A 23,591-nucleotide genomic window follows, 5' to 3' on the forward strand; every position below is an offset into this window, starting at 1 on the left:
AGGGTGCTAAGAAAAAAAAAGTTCACAGTATTTTGTTTCTTTTATACTTTATAATCACTTCATTTTTTTTCTAGGACTATCAGACTTGGCTTGACCTTAGAGAATTTGAAACTCGCATCGGTGAACGTTACATTACACATGAAAGTGACGATGCCCGCTGGGAAATACATGCATACACCCACAACCTTGTGTACCCAAAGCACTTCATTATGGCTCCCAATCCAGACGATATGGAAGAAGATCCTTAATTATTAGCTAACTTCAGTAAGGAAGGATTTCATTTTAGGGACTGATATTTTGCTACACAACTGTTCATAGGTTGTCCTCTTCAAGGGCGCAGAGACATGGGGAAATTCGATAAGGCATCAGTGACACCAGTACTGTAGTTCATCACGAGTAGGTACAAGAGGGGAAACTGAGAAATAAAAGTACACAATGGAACCAAGACGAAGCTTTTCATAAATTTTTATAGCATAGCAATGACTGGTTTTTGTATTTTTTCCTACTTCTTCACTTTAGTACTATAGAGGCATTTAATTTATCTTCCCTTTCCTGTTCTTGCATTATTTTTAAAAAAGGAGAAAAAGGAAAGCTGAGAGTCCAGCCATTGCATCTCTAACCACCTTGCATTTACGAGAGAACTGAGGAGGGGCCACCAGCATGAGATTTCCTGTGAAATTTTGTTGAACCACAGAGCCACAGGGGTTTTCCTAGGTGCCCAGAAATGTTTCCTAGATGCTGGGCGATTTTACCTTTTTTTTTTTTTTTCAGGTCAGTGAAGAGTCCAAAACCATGATCCCTAACCTTTGGAGCTGAACTCTTAGTATGCTCTCTACAACATAAAAATTAAGTTAGTCCCCTTTTGTGAGTATGTTGGAACGGCCTCTAAGATAATTTGGGACAGTTAGTGTCACAGGACCGGGAGGAGGGCCTGCTGGTCTGTCTGCTCCTCACTCAGCTCCTCTGCCGTGCACTCCCGTTCCCACTGACGCCACGGTAGTGCCACAGCTGCCTTCCAGCGTTCCGGGAGTATACATCTGAACTTGGATTACACAGTTTATCTTTACACAGAGTTGAATAATTTGAGGAAGAAAATTATTAAAAGTAAGGCCAGTGCAGGATCAGTTAATCCTACGGAGAAGAACAGTGTATCCTTTTTTTCTTCCCTTAGCTTATTGGAAGGCTTTACAGATATCGGGAATGTTTTTAAATTATTTTAAGCAGTTTGGGGGAGTGGGTGGGGTGGAGCATGAAACAATTTATTTCATTCGCTCTGCTGATACGGTAGCCTACCCTTACATATATATATTTTTTTTAACACTTCGGCACCAGCAGCCCGCTAGAGAAGTGTTTTTCTACTCAGATATAATGTTTAAGAGGTTAGACTTTTTCATAGCTTTTAAAAAGTTACTAATAGTTTTCTCCCCCAAAAAAGTTTAACATCTGGGACCATCGACTTATTTAAAAAAAGTAGTGGCTTTTTGTTTCTTCATTCCACAGTAATCACTGTAAACTTCCCCCCCCCCCCCAAAAAAAAGAGCTAAAGATTTGGAGTCAGAAAATCCCATCTTAAGTCTTGGCTCCAATCTGTCTGAGCCTCAGGACCCTCAGTCTATACAATGAAGACCGTAGTTCTTGCCTCTCCCTCCCTCACAATGCTGTTGTGAAGACAGGCTGGGTATGAATAAACTAAAAACTGTGAAAGTGTTAACTGTCTTTGCCCCCCTGAATCTGAGCTAGCAAAAGAAAAGAATGTCCCTGGATACAGTCGAAGCCAGAGAGGGCCTTGAGAGAGTCCTGAAGCTACTCCATTATCTGGGACTAAAACTGCAGAGAGAGTAGCCAACATGCAGTCTCCTCTGTTCTGAGCTCTGTACACAGTTTTACTTACCCTCACAACAGCCACAAAGTGAGCACATTATGGACTCCATCTCACAGATCAGGAAACTGAGGCACAGGAAGAGTCAGTAACCAGCTGGGAGGGTCACAGTATGTGGATGTGAACCCCGGCAGCGTGGCTCCAGTCCCTCTGACCCCCCGCCCCCCGCACTGTGCTGTCCTGCTTACCCGTACACCTCTCCAGGAAACCCTCCACAATGTCGACATCTCAGTATTTCATTCTCCTATAGGAGTTTAAAGCATTTAATCAAATTTTGCAAAACCTTTTAGAAATGTATTTTCTCTGTGGTAAAGGATGACTTCCCCAAATCTGTCCAAAGTAAGTCTGTTCATACCAATGTGCTAAAATGGAGTAATTCTCAGTCCCTAGGCACCCTATTGTGGTTTTACTGCATAAGGTGAAGATTAACTGGAATGATGTTTGCTATACTTATATAATCAAACTTTACAAGCCATGAAATTAATTGCACTCTTTTTGTGTTGTTGAATGCCTAAGAAGTTTTCTAAAAAAATTTGTAAAGGCACTGTCAGATAATCTGGGGTCGAGTCAGTTACTCCAGATACTGTATAACCTGCATAACCCTTTTTTTTTGGTCTTGAAGTTTTTGTATAAGAACATAATTGTTAGAAGCATTTGATAATGTACAAAGTAGTCTATAATGATACTGTTCAGTACATTTTTATATTTTTTGTTACATCCCACTTTTTGTAAATATCCTCGAAGAAGCTTGATAATAAAATGTATTTCCATATCACCATACTTTTCCATGTGAAAACCTGAGCCTATCTCTAGTAGAGGTATCCAAAGAAAATTTTATTTGGTTGTGTTATTTTCCCAGACCTTGGTAAAAGAATTATTTTGGAAATAGTATTTGTAAATGGAACTAATGCTATATTTAAAACACTGATTTTTTTTAACTACCTAAAATAAAAAACTCATCATTTCAATTTTATATGAAATTTGAGGTAATTATCTGGAGGTCTTATTTCTTGGCATGAAAGTTTAGAATTATAACAACTATGAATTTTTCAGGAGCTACCATCAAATATTCAACTATTGTAACTGCTACAAGACTTAAATAAGCCAAAGACCATTCAAAGTAAACTTTCTAGGTTTTAAGATACAAGGCATTGCCTGATTCCTCCCATTAATTATAAAAACTATTAAATAATTGAGAGGGGCCAACGTTGGGCATTTTCGGCTCCCAAAAATTCTCCAGCCAAGTCTTTGATAAAAGAAAATATGGAAAAAATTAAGGGTGACTACAAATGGCCCCAGGCGGGCAGCATATGAAAAATAAACCGTTTACCTTCATACTTTAGAGCAAGATACAGAATGCTAGTCCTGTTCTGAGTTAAACCAAACCAGCAAGAGAAAGCCGAGAGCTGATCACTGCCAGTGAAAATGTGTGGTTAAGCTGTACGTTCAAAACATATGGCTAATACCCTTTTCCTTTCATCTCACTGTAAATTTGTTTTGCCAATATAACAATTCTTCAGAAAGTATGTATCTGGTAGTAATATAAACGTTCTGTGAACCAAAGAATGAGAACTTACGGAATGAAAACTTGACATTTATCTGAAAATGAGGGAGAATTAGCTCAAATCAGAAAATTATTCCTGCTGTGTAGTCTACATTTACTCTAACATATCTCAGGGACATGTTCGGTTTACTAGTTTTGCTGGGACTCAATTTAAGATTTTACTTACTTATTTTGAAGGAGGGAGAGGGAGAATCCCAAGCAAACTCCACACTGAATATGGAGCCTGACGTGGGACTGGAGATCCCACGACCCCCGGGGACCATGACCTGAGTTGAAATCAAGAGTCAGACACTCCTCAGACTGAGCCATCCAGGCACCCCTAATTTTTTTTTAACTATAAAATTCACAGAAGGAGAGGGTAAAAAATTTACCACAAGGGAGAATGATTTCCACCTTCAAACCCACTTGCACATGGGATATTTAATAGTAATTACTGGACATCCTTTTCTTACTTCCTATATACAAGTGACTACCACAGAAAACAACCAGTCTGCACTAATATATTAATTTCTATGAAATTAGTTACAAGCATTTCTTCAAAGGTGGCTTTTCCCCCAACAAAAATGGAATCATAACTATAAAACCTTCTCCACTGTACTTTCTTCACTTACCACATTGTTAGAGATGGGTCAGAACATATTGCTCAACCTCATTTTTTAAAATAATGTACAAATAGTTCTATATAATCCATTCCCTGTGAAAGGCCAGTTAGGTTTCCAGTTTTTGTTAAACCAACTGGTGTTCCTGTTTACTTTTTAAAATAAAAATACAGCAACTAGTCTTATTAAAGGACACTCAGTTTCTCAGTAACTTGTTTCATCAAGCTGAAAGCACACAATTGTGCCAAAAGCCAGACACACCTTAAAAGATCAATATTTAGCTGTACTGTATGTAAGATGGTCTATTTTTAATGGCTATAAAGACATAAAATATTGTAATACTTATTTTACCTGTGATATGTGAAAGGTGTTCCCTTTATTTTGCTTTCTGCAGACTTAGGGGTAAAATGTCCACACTGAGCTCACTGCCAGGCAAGTTCGCCAAACCCAGCTACCGGTGACACAGCGGGTTTTGACGGACGCGCATTCATCGGATGGCTTCTACCATGAAGTCTCTGATGAGGCAGCAAGGCAAAAAAGTTAAACCTTTCTCCCATCTTCTTAGGGTTCATTAACATATCATACCCTTGAAGTAACTGCTGTCTGGCCGGCTCATCTGATTTGGCTAAAAGAACCTGAAGAGAAAAAACGTCTTAGTAAAAATAACCAGCAGGATCCCTAGGTATACGCAGCAATGCTAATGACCGCGGGCTACTCAGTGAAGCAGGGCTTCGGGTGGGATTTCTCATCACCCGCCTCAGAATCATGGGGTGCTTATTAAAAACACAGGTTGCTAAGACCCACACCTGTGGATTTCTATGTTTAACAAACATTCCCACGTGGTTTGATCTACACTGTTCAGGACACTTCAAAAATTCATCCCATGAACAAAGTCAAGTTTTCTTACTGGACATGAACACTACTCGGAAGTCTTCATTCTAACTCGTGCGGAGATGCAGGGGTGTGGTGTGCACAGCGGCCCCACCCCGGGCAGCTGGCTGCACGAGGCCCTACACTACCGCAAAGACACAGTACCCAGGGCCTGCTGACCAAGCAGAGCACCGAGGCCGCGGGAACTTACTACTTGAGACATTTCTGTGAGATATTATAAAATGAAAAGATGTAATGATCGTGAAAAAAATCCTTACCTTCAGCCGGACATCGATGCCCATATTTTTTAAAAACGTCTGTTGTTTTATTGGCCCCAGAGAAGCCACTTGTCCCTCTGCCATTCTGCGCAGATAACTGAAGTCCACGTCGGCTGTGAGGTCTGCTGTTCCCGGGGCAGTCAAGACGTCATGAAGCTTGTGGCCACAAAACCCCTTGAACATAATTTTTAAAATGATGAGTTTTTGTTCCTTTATGGTTATCATTATCAAGATCAAAGAAATGCTATCATTTTAGTACATTTCACATAACTGTTAAAAAGAAAAACATAGCCTAAATCGATGGTTTACAAACTCTTAATACACTAGCACCCTTTCCTCAAATGGGGCGCCACATGGAAACTCCGCTGTAAAGTACGGCACTGGAGAGCCTGAACACGCCGCCTTCCCCATTCCGTGACTGCCGTGCTGATGGAGTAGAGAGCCCACCAGTTCACCACGTGAGTTGACTTCTTACTAGAATCAAGTGAAACTTCCACCAGACTCTACATGGTGTCTGACAAAGTGTATCCTCAACTACGTGCATCAGAATCCCCCGAGACTCTGCGCTCTGCCCAGACCTACTGAATCAGAATCCTAGAAGTAGGGGTAGGGGATCAGCATTTTAAAAAAAACTCTAGGGTTTTTTTGCTTTTTGTTTTTTTAGATACAATAAAATTAGAAATTGAGAACCACACATCTAGAAAATGACTAATAGTAGTATCCAGTTAAATGTATTTCAATTAAAGCACACTGAACACAACTGATAAGGAACATAAAGGGTGCTCAGGAAGAAAAAAAGAACACATCCAGAAAGGAAAAAAGACTGAAAATATGGTAGGAAAAGCCCGATCACAATAGCTAGAGCAAATCTGCGAAGTACTACTAAACATTTTTTTAAATGGAGGGGGAAGAATTGTTAAGAACTTGAAGAAAATCTTCCCATTTGTATTATTCAGATGCTAAGTAGGACCTATGCAGACCTAGGTTCTGCAGCTGAAGACAAACGTAGATGATTCAGACCCTGCTCCAAGGCCAGTCTGGACTGAAATCCTACGGTTAAGGGCAATTATAACTATATGAATTAATATTCATTACAAATAATGTAATAGTACAAGGCTGGGCACCTTAGAAACCAAAGGTAGGGATCTTCAACGAGTTTCAAACCTAACAGCTTAGTGGCTGATACCGATGAACTTAGGTAAGTCATGTTACTGAGTCATACATACTCGGAAGGTATCTGTCTTCGTTCCGTCATGACCATAATCCGCGATCAGTGCGGCACCTCCGGCTAGTGCAATGCGCTGAGAAAGCTCCTGAACGATAACGCCGGCCTCAGGACACACTTCCACGTGGTCCCGCATCTCATCACGCTAGTAAGGGAACAGGTGAATCAAAGTGCATCACTGAAAAGAACGGTTTTCTAAGAGTTTTTCTACAATGAGCATTTCTTAGTTACAGTAAAAATAAATTCCTTCCCAATATGCATTATGTTGTCTACACTCAACCTTTCACAGGACATCCTTTTTATTATACAGAACTCCTTAGTGCTCTGATGCTGTTCACTGTTTACAGACATTTTAATTTTAGTCCCTTTTATAAAAAGGCATATACTCTCCCAAACTCCTAGATGACCAATACATTATCACTTTATTTACAGTGATATTATTCTCATAATTCATATAAATATATTTCCCTGGGTTGAACGTGTGGGAAAGGAATTTTTGTCTGCCTAGAACAGTGCCTGGCAAATAACAGACACTCAAAAATTTGTGCTGAAAGAACAAATGCAATAAACCCAATATAACAGACCCTAACAAGCAAGTATATTATGATGCCTTCTGCTGGGGCAAAGGTATTCCAATGATACGCCCTCTATTTAGAAACCTCAGCTTATAAACCTGTCAGTGTACCTGAGGCCCTCCCAAAATGTTCAACTGTTTACTAAAGGGGTTCTCAATAAGTGCCTATTAATCTAAAAAGTGAAATGACAATATTATAACTTGTCAACTGACTAGTATACATGAAATTTCCTAATCCCTGAGGAAATGGGAAAAAACTTTTCCTTCATTATGAAAACATACAATAACTTTGTTTCTTCCTAACACTCTCTTAAAAGTGAAGTACTGAGGCGCCTGGGTAGCTCAGTCAGTTAGTAGCTCAGGTCATGACCTCAGGGTCCTGGGATGGAGCCCTCTGTCAGGCTCCCCCACTCAGCAGGGAATCTGCTTGAGGATTCCCTCTCCCTCTGCTCCTCCCCCTGGCTCACACAGGCTCACATGCTCTCTCTCTCTAAAATAAATAAATCTTAGAAAAAAACAAAAAAAAAGAAGTACTAACCTACCCTGATCTTGCCTGTAATGGCACAAAGCTAACAGATATGGCGTCACACACTTAGCTCTTGAGTCTCTTCTCTTCCTACTACTTAACTAGAAACAAGTTAAACTTTCAGAGTGTTTCCTCATTAAATCAAACAATAAACTACTTAGTCCCCAGTTCTATTAAATAAATTATTATGGTTGAACTATAAAAACCATGAAGTTATAGCCACTTCGGGCATAAGCTGACACACCCCAGCATACCATGCTGACATTCTTACCATCTTAGACCACTCTTCAAGATGGCAGATTCTCTTACCATTCAGCCCATTCAAATGAGAGGGAAAAATCATCACTCCCTCTTTCATAAGTGAGTACTACTAAAGTCAAGAACTAAAAACAATCACATCTCCCAGGGCCAAGGAGTCAGCTCTTGGTGGCTATGAATTTGCTTCTCACTCAGGTAAAATTGGGTAACCAGAATAAGAAAAAATAGAAATGTTCACAAGTACTCAGACTGATATTTTAACTTACTTACGCTCTGCAAAACAAAAACAAAAACAAACAAACAAACAAAAAACCCTTAATTGATAGGTTCATGTTTAAAAGCTTTTGTGCTAAGACTCCTGGGTGGCTCAGTTGGTTAAGCAGCTGCCTTCGGCTCAGGTCAGGATCCCAGGGCCCTGAGACTGAGTCCTGCAACAGGCTTCTTGCTCAGCAGGGAGCCTGCATCTCCCTCTGCCTGCCTCTCTTTCTGACAAATAAATAAAATCTTAAAAAAAAAAAAAAAAGGCTCCTGAGCTTTTGAAGTAAATAACTTCTAACGAAGAAGTTATCAGCCACAGTCCAGAAAGTAGACCTTTTTAAAAGAGGCAATCTATTCTATTCAGATGACCTTCATTGAATTATGTTCCTGTCGGTCTTACAGAGGTTATTCAGTTCCAGGAAGATTCTTGCAGGTAGAATGTTAAAACATAAGGAGCATGGGGATTTTGTATAATGAGAAATAATAGAAAAAAGTGATTTAGACTTTCACCGCCATGATTAAAGCTTAGTAAAACAAATACTCTAAAGTAACTTGACAAGAAATGAAAGCATTTTTTTTTTTTAGAGGGAGGGAGAGAGAGGGGTGGGAGGGGGAGGAGGAGAGGGGGAGACAGAATCTTAAACAGACCCCACGTCAGTGTGTTAGCCTGACGCTGGGCTCAATCTCACCATCTGAGATCACGACCTGAGCCAAAATCAAGAGTCAGATGCTTAACCAACTGAGCTGCCCAGGCGCCCCATCTAAAGAAGTTTCTAAAATCTATAAAATGCCCTTTCTCATACTAGTCAGTGTACATCTTATAAGAAGTGATCTTTTAAGACAAATTAAGCATGTTTTACATAGTTGGGATATACTTTTTTTAAAAAAAGAGAATGGACTGCTCATCCAGACTGAAAATCCGATTAAAAAAAATATATGTATATGTATATATATACATACATATATATATATATATATATATATATATATATATATATATATATAATTTGCATTAGAATAATATGTAGACTCTTAGAAAGGTTTCATGAATTTCACTTTTTTATTGTTAAAAGGCCAGGCTATCAACAAAGTCCCCATATATATATGTATATAAAAACATAATGTCATGATTGAATTACAGCAAAAATAATCTTATTTTACCTATCTATAATTAAAATATTTTTTGTTTAGTTTGAAAATGTATACTAAAGTTATATTTTTAGGTTATGAGACAAGGCTTTCATAACTATTTGAACTCTTATAGTAAGAATGTTTTAATACAGGTTTATAGTCACTTTATTATTATTATTATTTTTAAAGATTTTATTTATCCAATTGACAAAGAGAGAGATAGCCAGCGAGAGAGGGAACACAAGCAGGGGGAGTGGGAGGGGAAGAGGCAGGCTCCCAGCAGAGGAGCCTGATGTGGGGCTCGATCCCAGAACGCCGGGATCACGCCCTGAGCCGAAGGCAGACGCTTAACGACTGAGCCACCCAGGCACCCCCCTATTATTTTTTTAAGATTTTATTTATTTGAGGGAGAGAAGAGAACATGAGCAGGGGGAGGGGCAGAGGGGGAAGGAGAAACAGACTCCCCACTGAGGAGAGAGCCCGACGCGGGGCTCAATCCCCAGATCCCGTGGATCATGACCTGAGCCAAAGGCAGATGCTTAACTGACTGAGCCACCCAGGTGGCCCTAATATAGGCTATAGTCACTTTAGATGAAAAATTACCTCATCTGTTTTTCTTCCTTACTATTTAAAGCCGTTAGTTTATTTACTTGCAAAGATACTTTCTGTCTAGAGGCAGATGTTTTGCCATATGGATATTTATTTTGTGTAACTATATTTACACATATAAGACTTGATACTGTAGCTGTAAACTATTAAAAATTATCACCATTCTTTAAAAGATTTTTAAAAATAAAAATAAATAAAATAGGCAATCTAAAGCCCAAACATTCCTGACAAGTATCGGGTTTTCTGAACCCCTAAACACAACCCCAAGATAGAAAGTCTCTTATGATTATTCCTTGAGGTCAACAGAAAGCAGAAATTGTACCATTCTGGTAGTCTAGAATCAAACTCAATCGGACTAATAACAAAGTTGTTCTGAGAATTCACTGAGGAAATTCAGAGCACTACATACAAAGCGCTAAGCAGCTGTGTCCCCAGCCCTCGAGCTCCGCGGGGCAGGCAGACAACACTCGGACCCGCAGAGGGCACTGAGCGCGGGGGAAGGTAAGGCGCTTGCTGGGGGAGAGCGCGTCCTAACCCCCTTCTCCCGCTCCGTCCGGATGCTGCCATCCAGAGCCGGGCTCCCGACTCGAGATCCTCCACTGTTCGCTGGTAATAAAGCACCTCAGATGTTATGAGCAACTCTCCCCTCCCCCGTCAAGGAACACAAACAGGAACCCCGAAAACAAGACTACAAAGATCTGGCTGGCGATAATCTAAGAAGAAAAACCTTCCTACTTGGATGAAGACTTCCGCTGGGGTGACACAAGGCGCCAGAACAAACCGCAGCTTATCAGAAACGTGCGGATCGACATCAATGACTACTTCTCGCCATCCTCGTGGTGTTTTCTAAACACAAAATAATGCATAAAAACAAATTTTCACCGGGCTTTTCCTCAGAATTGCCTCTACTAAAAATAACTTATTTTTCTCCTCCGACCGTACATGACAGATGACTAATATTCACAGAGTACTTTACCACTTAAAATCATTTAAACACAACACTTCGTTCCTCTGAACAGCAGGAGTCGACGGGAAGGCGCAAACCGCTGCTGTTGGTTAGACAAGGGGCGGCGCCGCGCAGAGAGAACGAGCGGCCTGGCAAGTGCCCCGACAATGGAAAACAGCCCCGAAGGACCAATCGGCAGCTTCGGCCAACAAATCAATACAGGCTCTTAGCCTCGGAAATGACCAGTGCACATACACTGCCACCGAGTCTTCAATCTGCTCACTGCAACTTCAATGAGGAAACAGTTTAATCTTTGGATATTAAAACTGTTTGCTAAAATGTCACCGTTCCTTGTACTACAGCCATTTACCATCTTATATTCCCGCACATCTTCGTCCCTGGAGAAATAGCCTTCTTACTAGTTATCCTAAGAGAAAGAAGGTTCTACTTGACATTTCACTTTTGCTTTTCAATTATTCCTATTCATCAGAATTCCAAATATAGTTAATTTTAACAATAATCAAATACTATAAATGTTGATTCTTACAACATAAGGCCCTTTGTTATTCAATTAATGACTTTATCCCATCAATACCTGAAACTTATGCACAGGAAGAACGTCCAAAAATTCATGCGCAAGATAAAAGCTGTACCCTATATAAAAACAGAAAAAAAAAGTTTCAGCATTTTTAAGGCAATACTGATTCGTTCTTTTGAGCACTAACAAGAAGAAAATGCCTAGTCCTTTGTGTCGGAGCCCGTGCTGCTCCCGCAGCCATCACTACAGACAATCGTCCCGGTCCTCACCCGCTACGCAGGACAGACAAAAGAACACTCCTGTTCTCATTTTCCACACGGCAGGATCAGACAGCCAGAGTATCTCAATTATCAATTTAATCTTTTATCCCTCGCCAGGCGTGAAAGAAATCAGAACTCAAATTTGTTAGTTCAAAGAGGCTCTGAACTTGCTAAAATCGTCCAAGACAGCTGAGCCCAGGGCCGGCTGCGGTGGCTTGCCCACGACCAGACGCCCCTTCAGGTGTGAGCAGGGACTCACCAACACGGGACGCCTGCCCAGTGCAGGGGTCCTCCCTCCCCTCTGAAGGCCAGCAAGAATGTTCAAAAGATGAGCCAGTTAAACTAAAGCCACCCAGCGCTGCTCCCATGAGGCCCCACCGCGTGGGGCTGCTTGGCATCAGAACTCTTAGCGGTCAGGAAAAACTAAAAGGTACAACAGAGATCGACACTGTTGTTTTCGCAAAAGCACCTGAAATCCATTGCTGCTTTTGTTAGCCATGTTATTTCCTAACACAATGCTCTTTCGAGAAAAGGATTCGCTCTTCCCCATGAGTAAGGGACCCAGCGGCACTAACTCAATCTATTAGTGTGTCCTCTGCGGCTCTGGTCTCCTATCATTGCTGGGATGGGATGCGGTCAAAATGATTTCATGACGTCGTGTAAAATAATTACCTCTTGGAACATCGTGCAGATCTCGGTACCATGAGATTGGAATCCCAGATTTAGTAACACCTTTCATATATACGGGAGATCCAGCATTTCGCTCTACCGGGACCTTCTCTTCAGTCAGTGTTAATGCTTGAATCTCACTCAATTTCTCGCTCACCTCTACCAGATGTATTGAAATGTCACAGTTTTTCAGCACAGATCCAAGCTGACTGAAGACCTAAACACAAAAGAAGGGGAAAATGGCAAAATACAATGTGTTGAGGAGATTTGAGATTTTCTAACCATTTACCTCAATAATTTGCTCATGTTACAGGAATGAAATTGGATTTCGGAAGAATTTGTTCTTCACACAAGCCACTCTCCAGCAGTCAATGAGAATCATAACCTATCCATTATTACACGTTGTCCACAGAAGAGATGAACGGTACACAGTTTGGTTTCCTAACGATAAAAATTAGATTGACTATAAATGAAAATTAAAGATTTAACATCCAATAAATAAGCAGATAGAGGGATCTAAAGGAGAACGAGAAAATAACTTGTATCTATACGCTTGATTTTATAAAGCTGCTGTGTCTATGAAATAATCTCATCTTTGAGACATTTAACCTGTATCCTCAGGAAATAAAATCTGAGTGGCCCTAAAAACCTGACAGTTTAACTTTGTAATTCTTTCACATTTTTAATTTTCTCTTGGCTACACACATTTTTATTGCTGTTGTAAACATAAGGAAAAAAAGAAATATACTAACACTTTGTCAATGTTTCAATGCTAAAAATTGAATGCCAAAGCATATAGGACATCAATAGTATTTTTCATCTGAACTTAATTTTCATTGGTGATTTGCCTCCTACTTCTGAGATCTGAATATGCAGGTATAGACTGATAATAAGGACAAGATGATTTTTCCAAATTTCATTTTGAAATGAAACTACAAATAGTGGGGCACCTGGTGGCACAGTCATTAAGCGTCTGCCTTCGGATCAGGGCGTGATCCCAGGGTTCTGGGATCGAGCCCCACATCAGGCTCCTCCACTGGGAGCCTGCTTCTTCCTCTCCCACTCCCCCTGCCTGTGTTCCCTCTCTCGCTGGCTGTCTCTGTCAAATAAATAAATAAAATCTTTAAAAAAAAAAAAGAAAGAAAGAAAGAAACTACAAATAGAAAAACTTCCCAAGAGAAAAATCCTTCAGAAATTATGATCAAGAAACGAAAGCAAGTCTATAAATATGTCTTTGTCTATTTTCTTAACATTCCTTTAAATTCTTTGGCTTTTTGAGGTTCTTAGGACTTGATCTAGGGAAGCATCCTTTATACATTTTAAAAGCTGTGGGCTTGATTTTTAAAGTACTTGAAACAAGACAGTATTATTTGAGAACCTTATTAAATATTTATTCAAATGACTTTGCCAATTTAAAGAGAGATAAAATAGAGCCCCAGAAACCTAAATCAGTGGTTGGTTTCTTTAATCCCCCAAATATGATATAATCAGGATTATTTGTCAGATGTTATAAATTTTTTAAAAGCCTTCGATTCCTAATTTCAAGCAAAAATCATACAGCATCAAGACATTTAAATGTATACTGAATATGTGTTTTTTACACTGAATTGCCAGATACACATAAGATAAAAAAAAGACTAATGGAGTCCAAAACAGTGTAACTACAAAAGTTTAATAAATACAAGTACTTATCATGTATTATAAACAATATTCCTTTTTAATGTTTTTAGAAAGTGTTAGGTAGAATGGAAGAAAGAACAATACATGGAAAGATATCAACTATCTCTGATTAAAGGAAAGTGACCTGACCCTTCCCGTAGGAGCCCCCATGTCCTCCCTCACCCTCAGAGGTCACCACCGTTCTCAATCAGGAGTTGATAATTTCCTGCTTTTTCTTTATAAATGTTACTGAACATGTCTGTATCGCCAAACACATATTGTTTAATGCTGACTATTTGGGGATTTATATAATATAACCATATGGTATGAAGTCTTGTACAAACCGCTGTTTTCACTCAACAAGATGCCGAGTTTCATCTGAACACCGTGCATTCTGCTGTGATTCCTGCATGAGCCTTGGAACGCCACTGTATGACTGTACCGCAATTTACTGATTTTCCCACTGATAGTCATTTGGGTCGTTTCCAGGTTTTTTGCTATTCTAAACAATGCTGTCTTCTTGAACACGTATCCTGGTACATACATGCCCTCGTTCCCGTACTCATAGGCCTAGCAGTAAAACCGCTGGGTCATACAGTATCAGAACTTTCACATGAGCAGATGAGCCCAGTAAGCACCTAATTACACTCTTACAGTGTATGCGAGTCCCCAGCGCCCCACATCTCCCCATCCTCACCCACCCTTGGTGCTGCCAAATCTCATTTTGAGGGTACAGTGGCACCTCACGGTAATTTTAACTTTCATTTCCCTGACTCCCAACCAGTCTGAGCATTTTTTTTGTTTTCCTGGCCATGTGGATTTCCTCTTTCATGATGGGCCTGTTCACACCTTTAGCCTGACTTTTCTATAGAGTTATCTGTCACCACCTTAACAACTGACAGCAATTCTTTATGTATTCTAACTACCAGTTCTTTGTTAGTTATATGTGTTGCAAATAACTCCTCCCACTTTGTGGCTTGCCTTGTCCCTCTCTTTACCGTGTCTTTGAAGAACAGAAGCTCCTAATTTCTTTAACGAACAAAAAATTCGGGATGCCTGGGTGGCTCGGTCTGCCTTGGGCTCAGGCCATGATTCCAGGGTCCTGGGATTGAGTCCCAAATCATCACGCTCCCTGCTCAGCGGAGAGCCTGCTTCTCCCTCTGCCTGTTGCCCCCCTCCACTTGTGCTCTCTCTCCAACAAATAAGTAAAGAAAATCTTAAAAAAAAAAAAATCTTTAATGTAGTTGAAATTATCCTTCTATTCATTTTTTCCTTTATGGCTTCTGCTTTTTACATAATTCAAAAACTCTTTTCCTACCTAGAAGACAAATATACTCTCCCATGTCTTCTAAATGTTTTAAATTTTTACCTTTCACATTCTCTCCCACCCTCATTTTTTAGATTACAAACAGAAAATAATAAGTTACGATTCACTGTATCATTCTGACATTGTACTTCAGCTGAGAAATGGAGGTTAAGGAGGTAGGACCGAAAGCCACGGAAATCAATGGAGTTTGCAAACAAGTCAAAAGAACAAAGATTCAGGAGAGTGCATGAGGCTCTAAAGACATTCTTTTATTACCTACCCTCAAAATATCTCCCGCAAGGGTACCCCTGCCTGGGCCCAGTTCCACCAGCTGGAAAGCTGCGTTTTTTCCGGCGGCCATCCATTCACTAATGAACCATATACCCAGCAGCTGTGACAAGGGAAAAAACGACACTGAAGTATTATAAAATATAAAAGCATACCACAGTATAAAACTCCACGTAAGTACACACTTTATGCCAGAAAGCAAAATGTTTGCAGTGTATGTGTGTATGTTACTTAACATGGACACGTATGTATGCACACCCAGGAGCCTCACAGAGGTTTTTACAAAAGACACTGCTCAGAAAGCTTAGTAATGGGAGAAAACAGTTAAAGGCAGTCGCCACTGTAAGAGGTCTCATAACACAGGTAAGAAGATATCACTTACAGGAAGGTGCTCGTCTTTGAAAGCAAATAAACATATGGGATAGGATTATGCCATTTCTTCACAGTCATATGATTTCAATAATTACACGGCTTTTTAGGCATAATTAACATTTTTTAATACCTGGATTCTACTTCCTTTTGTGTACTATTTCCTATATCTAAATTTATCAAGGGGTTTTTATGCAGAGATCAACGAACTAGAATTCCTAAGAAGAATTCAGAATTTCTTACAGGGGGGCTTCGGCTGTAACTGGGGTGCAATCTTGGGCAGGGGCTTTACAGTATGTCTCTCCCCACCAACTCCTTAGTGTTTTCCATCTTTTCTCTCTTTCTTCACTTATCCCTCTCTTTCCTCTATTGTTCTTTTTCCTGCAGCATGTATATGATTAAAAATGAAAACTAAAAAAAAAAAAAAAAAAGAAAAGAAAAAAGAAAACTTGAATCACAAAAACAAAGCTGTAAAACGCTGTATCATAGAAGAATACAACTTGATCTGCTTTCAAATGTGTGTGATATTAGTTTCTTTTATAGGTTACATTGAATATTACCTCCCCAAAGATCTGACTTATTTCCGGCGAAGTAATGAAATCTCCTTTTTCTCCTAGTATGTCACGGTACACATAATATCCCTGAGTAAAAAGAGAAAGTAGAGAAAGCAAATTAACTTTCAAATAAGCTTTTTAAACCACTCCTCCAAAATCTTGTATGATGTATACAATGACATAATCATTTGGTAAGAAAGTTCTCTCTTCTAAATAAACAAGATAAACACAGTAACTTAACGGAAACTTTACAAAGTGCCAGTCATGTTGCAGAACTGGTGGAAACATGACTGCTCCTTGACCATAAAGGCAAAAGCCACGCCATGTCCATGCTCACATCCCACACCCTCTCTCCCCTCCCTGCTCCCCAACCCAACACAGTAAGATCCTGCCTGCCCCTCCCTCCAGCCTCCTCTCCCAAATTCTCACTCTGTTTCAAATTAGCCCTGCCAGTTGGTGATGTTGTTGCTTGACCTAGGTGCTTGTTATGTGGGAGCATTCACTTTGTGAGAATTCATCAAGCTATGTACCTGTGATTTATGCATTTTTCTAAATGAATATTATATCTTCTTCTTTTTTTAATTAGCCCTACTTGTCCATACATCCACGCCATTGCAAATGCTCTCCTCTCTCCCTTCCCATTTCTCCGTGGCAATCTTATACCCAGTAAAATTGAATCTGCTCATATGCTACCTTCCCTAACCCCCCCCTCCAGCCCTCCAACCTCAGAGTAACTGCAGGGCTTCCTTTTATGTGTTTATCTACTTATATGTCCGTGTTCCTCACCAAGAGGCATAGTTACTACAAAAAGAGGACTATCTTATTTACCCTCCTATCCCAAGTTTTAGCATACTGGCTAAACTTCAAGACATACTCAAGAATTCTTTGTTAAAAAATTCCCTATGCTCCTCAAGCCCCTTCTTCCACCACCTTACTCTTAGTGGGTGACCTGGGCTCCTGCCCATAAAGGAAATAAGAATATTATAAAATAAGACTTACTCAGCTTCCTGACCCCACCTGGCCTCCACCTGCTCCCATTCATTCCACAGAACTCAAGATGAAATGCCTTCACCTTCTGCTCTTATCCAAACCTAATCCCACCACCTATGCTCTGGACCATCACCTCTCCTCCCACAACTCTCATGGACCAGGATCTTGTTATCACCCCCTTCTCTAACAGCTTTAACTTCCCTCTCTCCGCAGCAGAAATATACTTGAGTTACTCCTATTTAAAAAAACAATTGTTTTCACTTCACATGGCATCTCCTCTCTAGCCTTTCTCTTTCCCTTCATAAGTGAGCATTTCAGCGGTGTGTTGTGGGGCATTATGAACCACTCTGGTAGCCTGATGAAGACATGGATCCCTTCATAGAATGTTTTTAAAGGCAGGCTTTAAAACACACAGGATTACCCCCCCCAAATAAACTCGTGATAGAGTAATACATATGCATCCTTATAAATATATTAATAAACAAAGCCAAGCCTGAGGTCTAATAAGTAACAAAGTTTTAAAGTACAGAAGAACATAATGTATTCTGAGATACCTATGATCACTGTTGGGATATGACAATATCAGTGATTTCCACTGATGCTAAAATCACTGGTATTACTGATCCCAGTGGTTTCCTATGTTCATAATAAGAGAAATGCTAAATTTCAGTTAGAAGCTAATGAGGGAAATGCAAATTAAAACCCTGAGATATCACCTCATGCCTATTAGAAAGGCCGCCATTAAAAACATAAGAGATAACAAATGTTGGTGCAGAACGTCTTATACACAAGGCCACTACGTTCAAGACAAGATGTAGCTGATTTACCTAATACACAGATAAGAACACTGAGAGTCAAACAAAATGAGGGGACAGAGGACTATGTCCCAAATGAGACACTAAGACAAAAATCACAGAACAAGAGCTAAGTGAAACTGAAATAAGCATTATGCCCTCAAAGAGTTCAAAGTAATGCTGATAAGGCTACCCATCAGACTTGAGAAAAGAGAGAATAAATGCAGCGAGAACTTCACAAAGAGCTAGAAAATATTCAAAAGAACCAGTCAGAGCTGAAGAATACAACAACTAAAATGAAAAAACACTACAGGAAATCAACAGCAGATTAGAGGATGCAGGACAGATCAGCAATCTGAAATGGTAAAGAAAAGCAAACAGCTAAACAGCAAAATGAAAAAAAGGAGTTTAAAAATGAGAATAAGTTAAAGGAACTCTGCAACATCTTCAAGTATAAGAGCATTCTCATTATTAGGGATCGCAGAAAGCTGAAAGAGAGAGAGAGAGAGAAGGAGGCAAAAAGCTATTTTAAAAAGTAATAGCTGAAAACTTCCCTAATACAGGGAAGAAAGCAGACATCCAGATCCAGGAAGCAGAGAGAACCTCTAACAAGATGAACCCAGGGAGGTCCACAAAACAAAATAATTAAAATGGCAAAAAGTAATTAAGAGACAACCTTAAACGGAGCAAGAGAAAACAGTTACGTACAAGGGAAATCCCATAAGGCTATGAGCTGATTTTTCAGCAGAAATTTTGCAGGCCGGAAAGGAGCGATATTAAAGCACTGATATTGGGGGCGCCTGGGTGGCACAGTCGTTAAGCGTCTGCCTTCACCTCAGGGTGTGATCCCGGCAATCTGGGATCGAGCCCCACATCAGGCTTCTCTGCTAGGAGCCTGCTTTTCCCTCTCCCACTCCCCCTGCTTGTGTCTCTCTCTGGCTTTCTCCCACTGGCTCTCTCTCTCTCTGTCAAATAAACAAATAAAATCTTTAAAAAAAAAATTAAATAAATAAATAAATAAATAAAGCACTGATATTAAAAGCATTGAAAGAAAAAAACCTCAACCAAGAATACTCTACCCAAGTAAGACTACCATTCAGAATAGAAGGAGAGACAAAGAGTTTACCAAACAAGTGAGAGGAGTTCATCACCACCAAACCAGCCTGACAAGAAATGTTAAAGGGAATCCTTTGAATGGGAAAAAAAAAAAAAAAAAAAAAGCAGGGGTGGGGGGTGGGGGAGCATAACTAAAAGGAAATTACAAAAGCAAAAAATTTCACAGGCAAAAGCAAACATATAGCAAAGACAACAGATTCATTACTTACAAAGATAGGATGGAGGTTAAAACCCAAAAGGAGTAAAATCAATTATATGTACAAAAATTAGCTGAGAGATATACAAAATTAAAAGATGTAAAATATGACATCATATACGTAAAATGTGGAGGGGGGAAGCAACACTTTAGTGCTTTTAGAATGTGCTCAAACTTCAGCCCCCATCAACTTAATATAGACTGCTATCCACATGCAATGTTCTATATGAACACAATGGTAACCACAAATCAAAACCTGTAACAGGCGTAACACTTAAGAGAGTCATCAAACCACAAGGGAAGAGAACAAAAGAACAAAGGAACACAGAATAACTACAAAAACAAATAGAAAATGATGAACAAAATGACAAGTATATATATCTATCAGTAATTACTTTAAGTGGACTGAGTGTTCAAATCAAAAGACATAGGGTGACTGAATGGATAAAAAAAACAAGACCTTTCTACATGCTCCCTATGAAAGATTCACTTCAGACCTAAAGACACATACAGACTGAAAGTGAAGAAATCAAAAAGATAGTCCGTGCAAATGGAGAAAAAAAAAAAGGCCAGAGTAGCAATACTTTAATCAGACAAAACAGATTTTAAAACAAAGATCACAGCAAGAAACAAAGGGCATTACATAATGAAAAGGGATCAATCCAACAAGAGGATATAACAACTGTAAATATATATGCACCCAACATAGGAGCAACTAAATACGTAAGGCAAATAAAAGGAAAAACACTAACATATTAACAGTAAGGGATTTTAACGCCCCACTTACATCAATGGATAGATGATCCAGATGGAAAATCAACAAGGAAACAATGGCTTCAAAAGACACATTAAACCAGAAGACCTAACATATACATAGAACATACCATCCAAAACCAGAATACAAATTCAAGTGCACATGCAACATTCTCCAGGACAGATCACATATTAAACCAAAAAACAAGTCTCAATAAATTTAAGACTGGAATCTTTTCCAACCACAACAATTTGAAACTAGAAATCAATTACAAGAAATGACTGGAAAACAAACACATGGAGGATAGAAATATGCTACTAAAAAACCAATAGGTCAATGAAGACATCAAAGTAAAATTTAAAAATATATGGAGAGAAATGGAAATGAAAACACAACAGTCCAAGATCTTTGGGATGCAGCAAAAGCACTTCTAAGAGAAAAGTTTATAGTGATAGGCCTACCCCAAGAAACAAGAGAAATCTCAAATAAACAATCTAACCTTACACCTAAAAGAACTAGAAAAACAAAGTACAAAGTTAATAGAGAAGGAAATAATAAATATTTGAGGAAAAATAAATGAAACAGAGACTAAAGAAGCAATATAAAAGATCTATGAAATCAAGAGCTGGTTCTTTAAAAAGATCAACGAAAATGATGACATTAAGCCAGACTCATCAAAAAGAGAGAGAGAGAGAGAGAGAGAGAAAGACTCAAATAAAAATCAGAAATGAACAAGGAGAAATAACACCACAGGAATAAAGAATTTTAAGAGAATACAATATATTGGGGAGCCTGGGTGACTCAGTCAGTTAAGTGTCCAACTCTGAATTTCAGCTCAGGTCATGATCTCAGGGCCATGAGATCAAGCCCTCATCAGGCTCTGCTCTGGGTGTGAAGGCTGCTTAACTGCTTAAGATTCTCTTCCTCTTCCAGTTTCCCGCCCACCCCCAACTCATGCTCTCTAAATAAACAGAGAATACTACAAAAATTGCCCAACAAACTGGGAAACCTAGAAGAAATGGACAGATTCCTAGAAATATAAAATCTTCCAAAAGGGAATCAGGAAGAAATAGAAAATTTGAACAGACGGATTACTAGTAACAAAACTGAACTGACAAAAAACTCCCAACAAACAAAAGTCCAGGACCAGATGGCTCCCAGGTGAATTCTACCAAACATTTAAAGAAAAGTTAACATCTATTCTTCTCAAACCCTTCCAAAAAACAGAAAAGGAGAAAAAATACCAAAAAACAACCCCCCCCCCACACACACAAAAAAACCCTTCAAATTCAATATAGAACCAGAGCATTATCCAGATACCAAAACTGGACAAAGACATAGTGAACATAGATGCAAAGATCTTCAACAATGTATTTGCAACTGAATTCAATTGTCCATCAAAAGGTCATTCACCATGATCAAGAGGGATTTATTCCAGGGACGTGGGTGATTCAGTATGCATAAATTAATCGATGTGATACATCACATTAACAAGAAGGATAAAAACCACATGAGTATCTCAACTGATGCATAAAAAGCATTTGACAAATACACCTGTTCATGATAAAAACTCTCAACAAAGTGGGTTTACTTATTTATTCTTTGAAAGAGAACATGCAAGCAGGTTGAGAGGCAGAAGGAAAGGGAGAGAGAGAATCTTAAGCAAGCTCCACGCTGCACGGAGCCCAATTCGGGGCTCGATGTCATGACCCCGAGATCATGACCTGAGTCAAAATCAAGAGGCAGACACTTAACCAAATGAGCCACCCAGGAACCCTCAAGAAAGTGGGGTTAGAGGGGATTATGACCTAAGGTGAAGGCAGACACCCAACAGACTGAGCCACCCAAGTGCCTCAGCTATGTGGAATTTTGTGATTAAGCGAGGATATGGTTTTTAATAGGTCATAATTCTCATCACAAGTGTAAGAAACATTTGGATCAGTAAGGAAAAAAAAAAAAAAAAGAACCCTAGAGAAGGCTGGGCCGTTCCCTTGGCTTCGTACACAGTGCTAGTGAGGCGCCTTTGGGAAGGGGAAGAACGTGTTGTAAATCACATGGCAGCAAAGATTATTGAAAATGTCTGCACTACCTTTTCTGCTCAGGCCCAGGGCTTTATTACAGGGGAAACTGGACCCATCTTATGGTACCTATTCAAACATTCCACTGTTGATTCTCTCAGGATCACAGCAATATCGGTCTTGTGTAGAATCACCCGTCATTCTCCTACTGCCTTCCAGAATGTTATTGAGAAGGTGGGACTGGACTCAGTAATAAACACCCTGGCCTCAGCCATCTGCAAAGTTCAGCGGTACATGTTGACCTTATTTACTGCAATGTTGTCTTGTGGGATTCATCTACAGAGGCTAATCCAAGAAAAGGTTTGACTCAGATTTCACCAATTACTGTACTTTACAAATTGTTGCTGAACCGTTACAGTTGCAGGAGAAAACAAGTAATATCATCTCTGTAGAATTTATTTTTCATCTCAGGGGACCTTTTTGAACTTTGCTAAACCCCTGTCCCACAGGCCATTCATCTGAAGATGTTTGAAGAGTCTTTTAGTGATTAAAATAGAAATCCAGTAAATGAAAAAAAAAAGTGGGGTTAGAGGGACCACACCTCAACATAATAAAGGCCATATGTAACAAACCCACAGCTAACATCATCCTTAACAGTGATAAACTGAAAGCGTTTCCTCTAAGACCAGAAACAAGATAAGGATGTCCACCTGCACTACTTATATTCAACATTGTACTGGAAGTCCTAGCTGCAGCAATCGGACAAGAAATAAAAGCCAAATTGGTAAGAATGAAGTAAAACTGTCATTATTTGCAGATGACATGACACTCTATGTAGAAAATCCCAAAGACTCCACCAAAAAGCCATTAGAACTAAAAATGAATTTAGTGAAGTTGCAGAATATAAAATTAGTACACAGATATCTGTTGCATTTTAATATGCTAATAAGAAAATAGCAGAAAGAGAAATTAAGAAAACAATCCCATTTACACCAAAGAGAATAAAATACCTAGAAATAAATTTAACCCAGGAGGTGAAAGACTTATAATCTAAAAACTGTAAGACAATGATGAAAGAATTGAAGACAACACAAGCAGATATACCACTCTCATGGATTGAAAGAATATTGTTAAAATGTCCATACTACCCAAAGCTATCTACAGATTCAATGCAATCCTATCAAAATATCAATAGCATTTTTCACACAACTAGAACAAATAATCCTAAAATTTGTATGGAACCACAAAAGACCCCAAATAGCAAAAGCAATCTTGAGAAAAAAGAACAAAGCTGGAGATATCACAATCCCAGATTTCAAGATATACCACAAAGCTATTTTAACCAAAACAGAAATGGTACTGC

At 39.3% G+C, this 23,591-nt stretch overlaps 2 protein-coding genes across 6 annotated transcripts in view; one reads left to right on the top strand and one right to left on the bottom strand.

Annotated features, from left to right (window-relative positions):
- The window catches only part of PRKD3 (protein kinase D3), an 83,413-nt gene extending 80,561 nt beyond the window's left edge, over nucleotides 1–2,852 (top strand). For 2 of the 3 annotated variants that reach the window (XM_057309373.1, XM_026479045.4), the window contains exon 19: nucleotides 75–2,852. In XM_057309373.1, the coding sequence (XP_057165356.1) occupies nucleotides 75–248 (174 nt within the window). In that variant the 3' untranslated portion in view covers nucleotides 249–2,852. The remainder of the gene's footprint in view (nucleotides 1–74) is intronic. The other variant, XM_026479054.4, reaches the window with a different exon arrangement.
- NDUFAF7 (NADH:ubiquinone oxidoreductase complex assembly factor 7) overlaps nucleotides 1–23,591 on the bottom strand; it is a 40,973-nt gene that overhangs the window by 11,519 nt on the left and 5,863 nt on the right. For 2 of the 3 annotated variants that reach the window (XR_008958320.1, XR_008958321.1), the window contains exons 3-10: nucleotides 16,367–16,447; nucleotides 15,430–15,540; nucleotides 12,188–12,401; nucleotides 11,313–11,371; nucleotides 10,507–10,617; nucleotides 6,417–6,560; nucleotides 5,191–5,364; nucleotides 4,394–4,677 (exon numbers count right to left, since the gene is read on the bottom strand). Coding sequence is in view for 1 of the 3 variants with exons in the window: in XM_026478997.4 (XP_026334782.2) it covers nucleotides 4,465–4,677; nucleotides 5,191–5,364; nucleotides 6,417–6,560; nucleotides 10,507–10,617; nucleotides 11,313–11,371; nucleotides 12,188–12,401; nucleotides 15,430–15,540; nucleotides 16,367–16,447 (1,107 nt within the window). In the remaining 2 variants the exon portion in view is untranslated. Of the gene's footprint in view, nucleotides 1–3,829; nucleotides 4,678–5,190; nucleotides 5,365–6,416; nucleotides 6,561–10,506; nucleotides 10,618–11,312; nucleotides 11,372–12,187; nucleotides 12,402–15,429; nucleotides 15,541–16,366; nucleotides 16,448–23,591 lie in introns of those variants that run through there. The other variant, XM_026478997.4, reaches the window with a different exon arrangement.

The sequence above is a fragment of the Ursus arctos genome, unplaced genomic scaffold, assembly GCF_023065955.2.
Source record: "Ursus arctos isolate Adak ecotype North America unplaced genomic scaffold, UrsArc2.0 scaffold_8, whole genome shotgun sequence".
NCBI lineage: Eukaryota > Metazoa > Chordata > Mammalia > Carnivora > Ursidae > Ursus > Ursus arctos.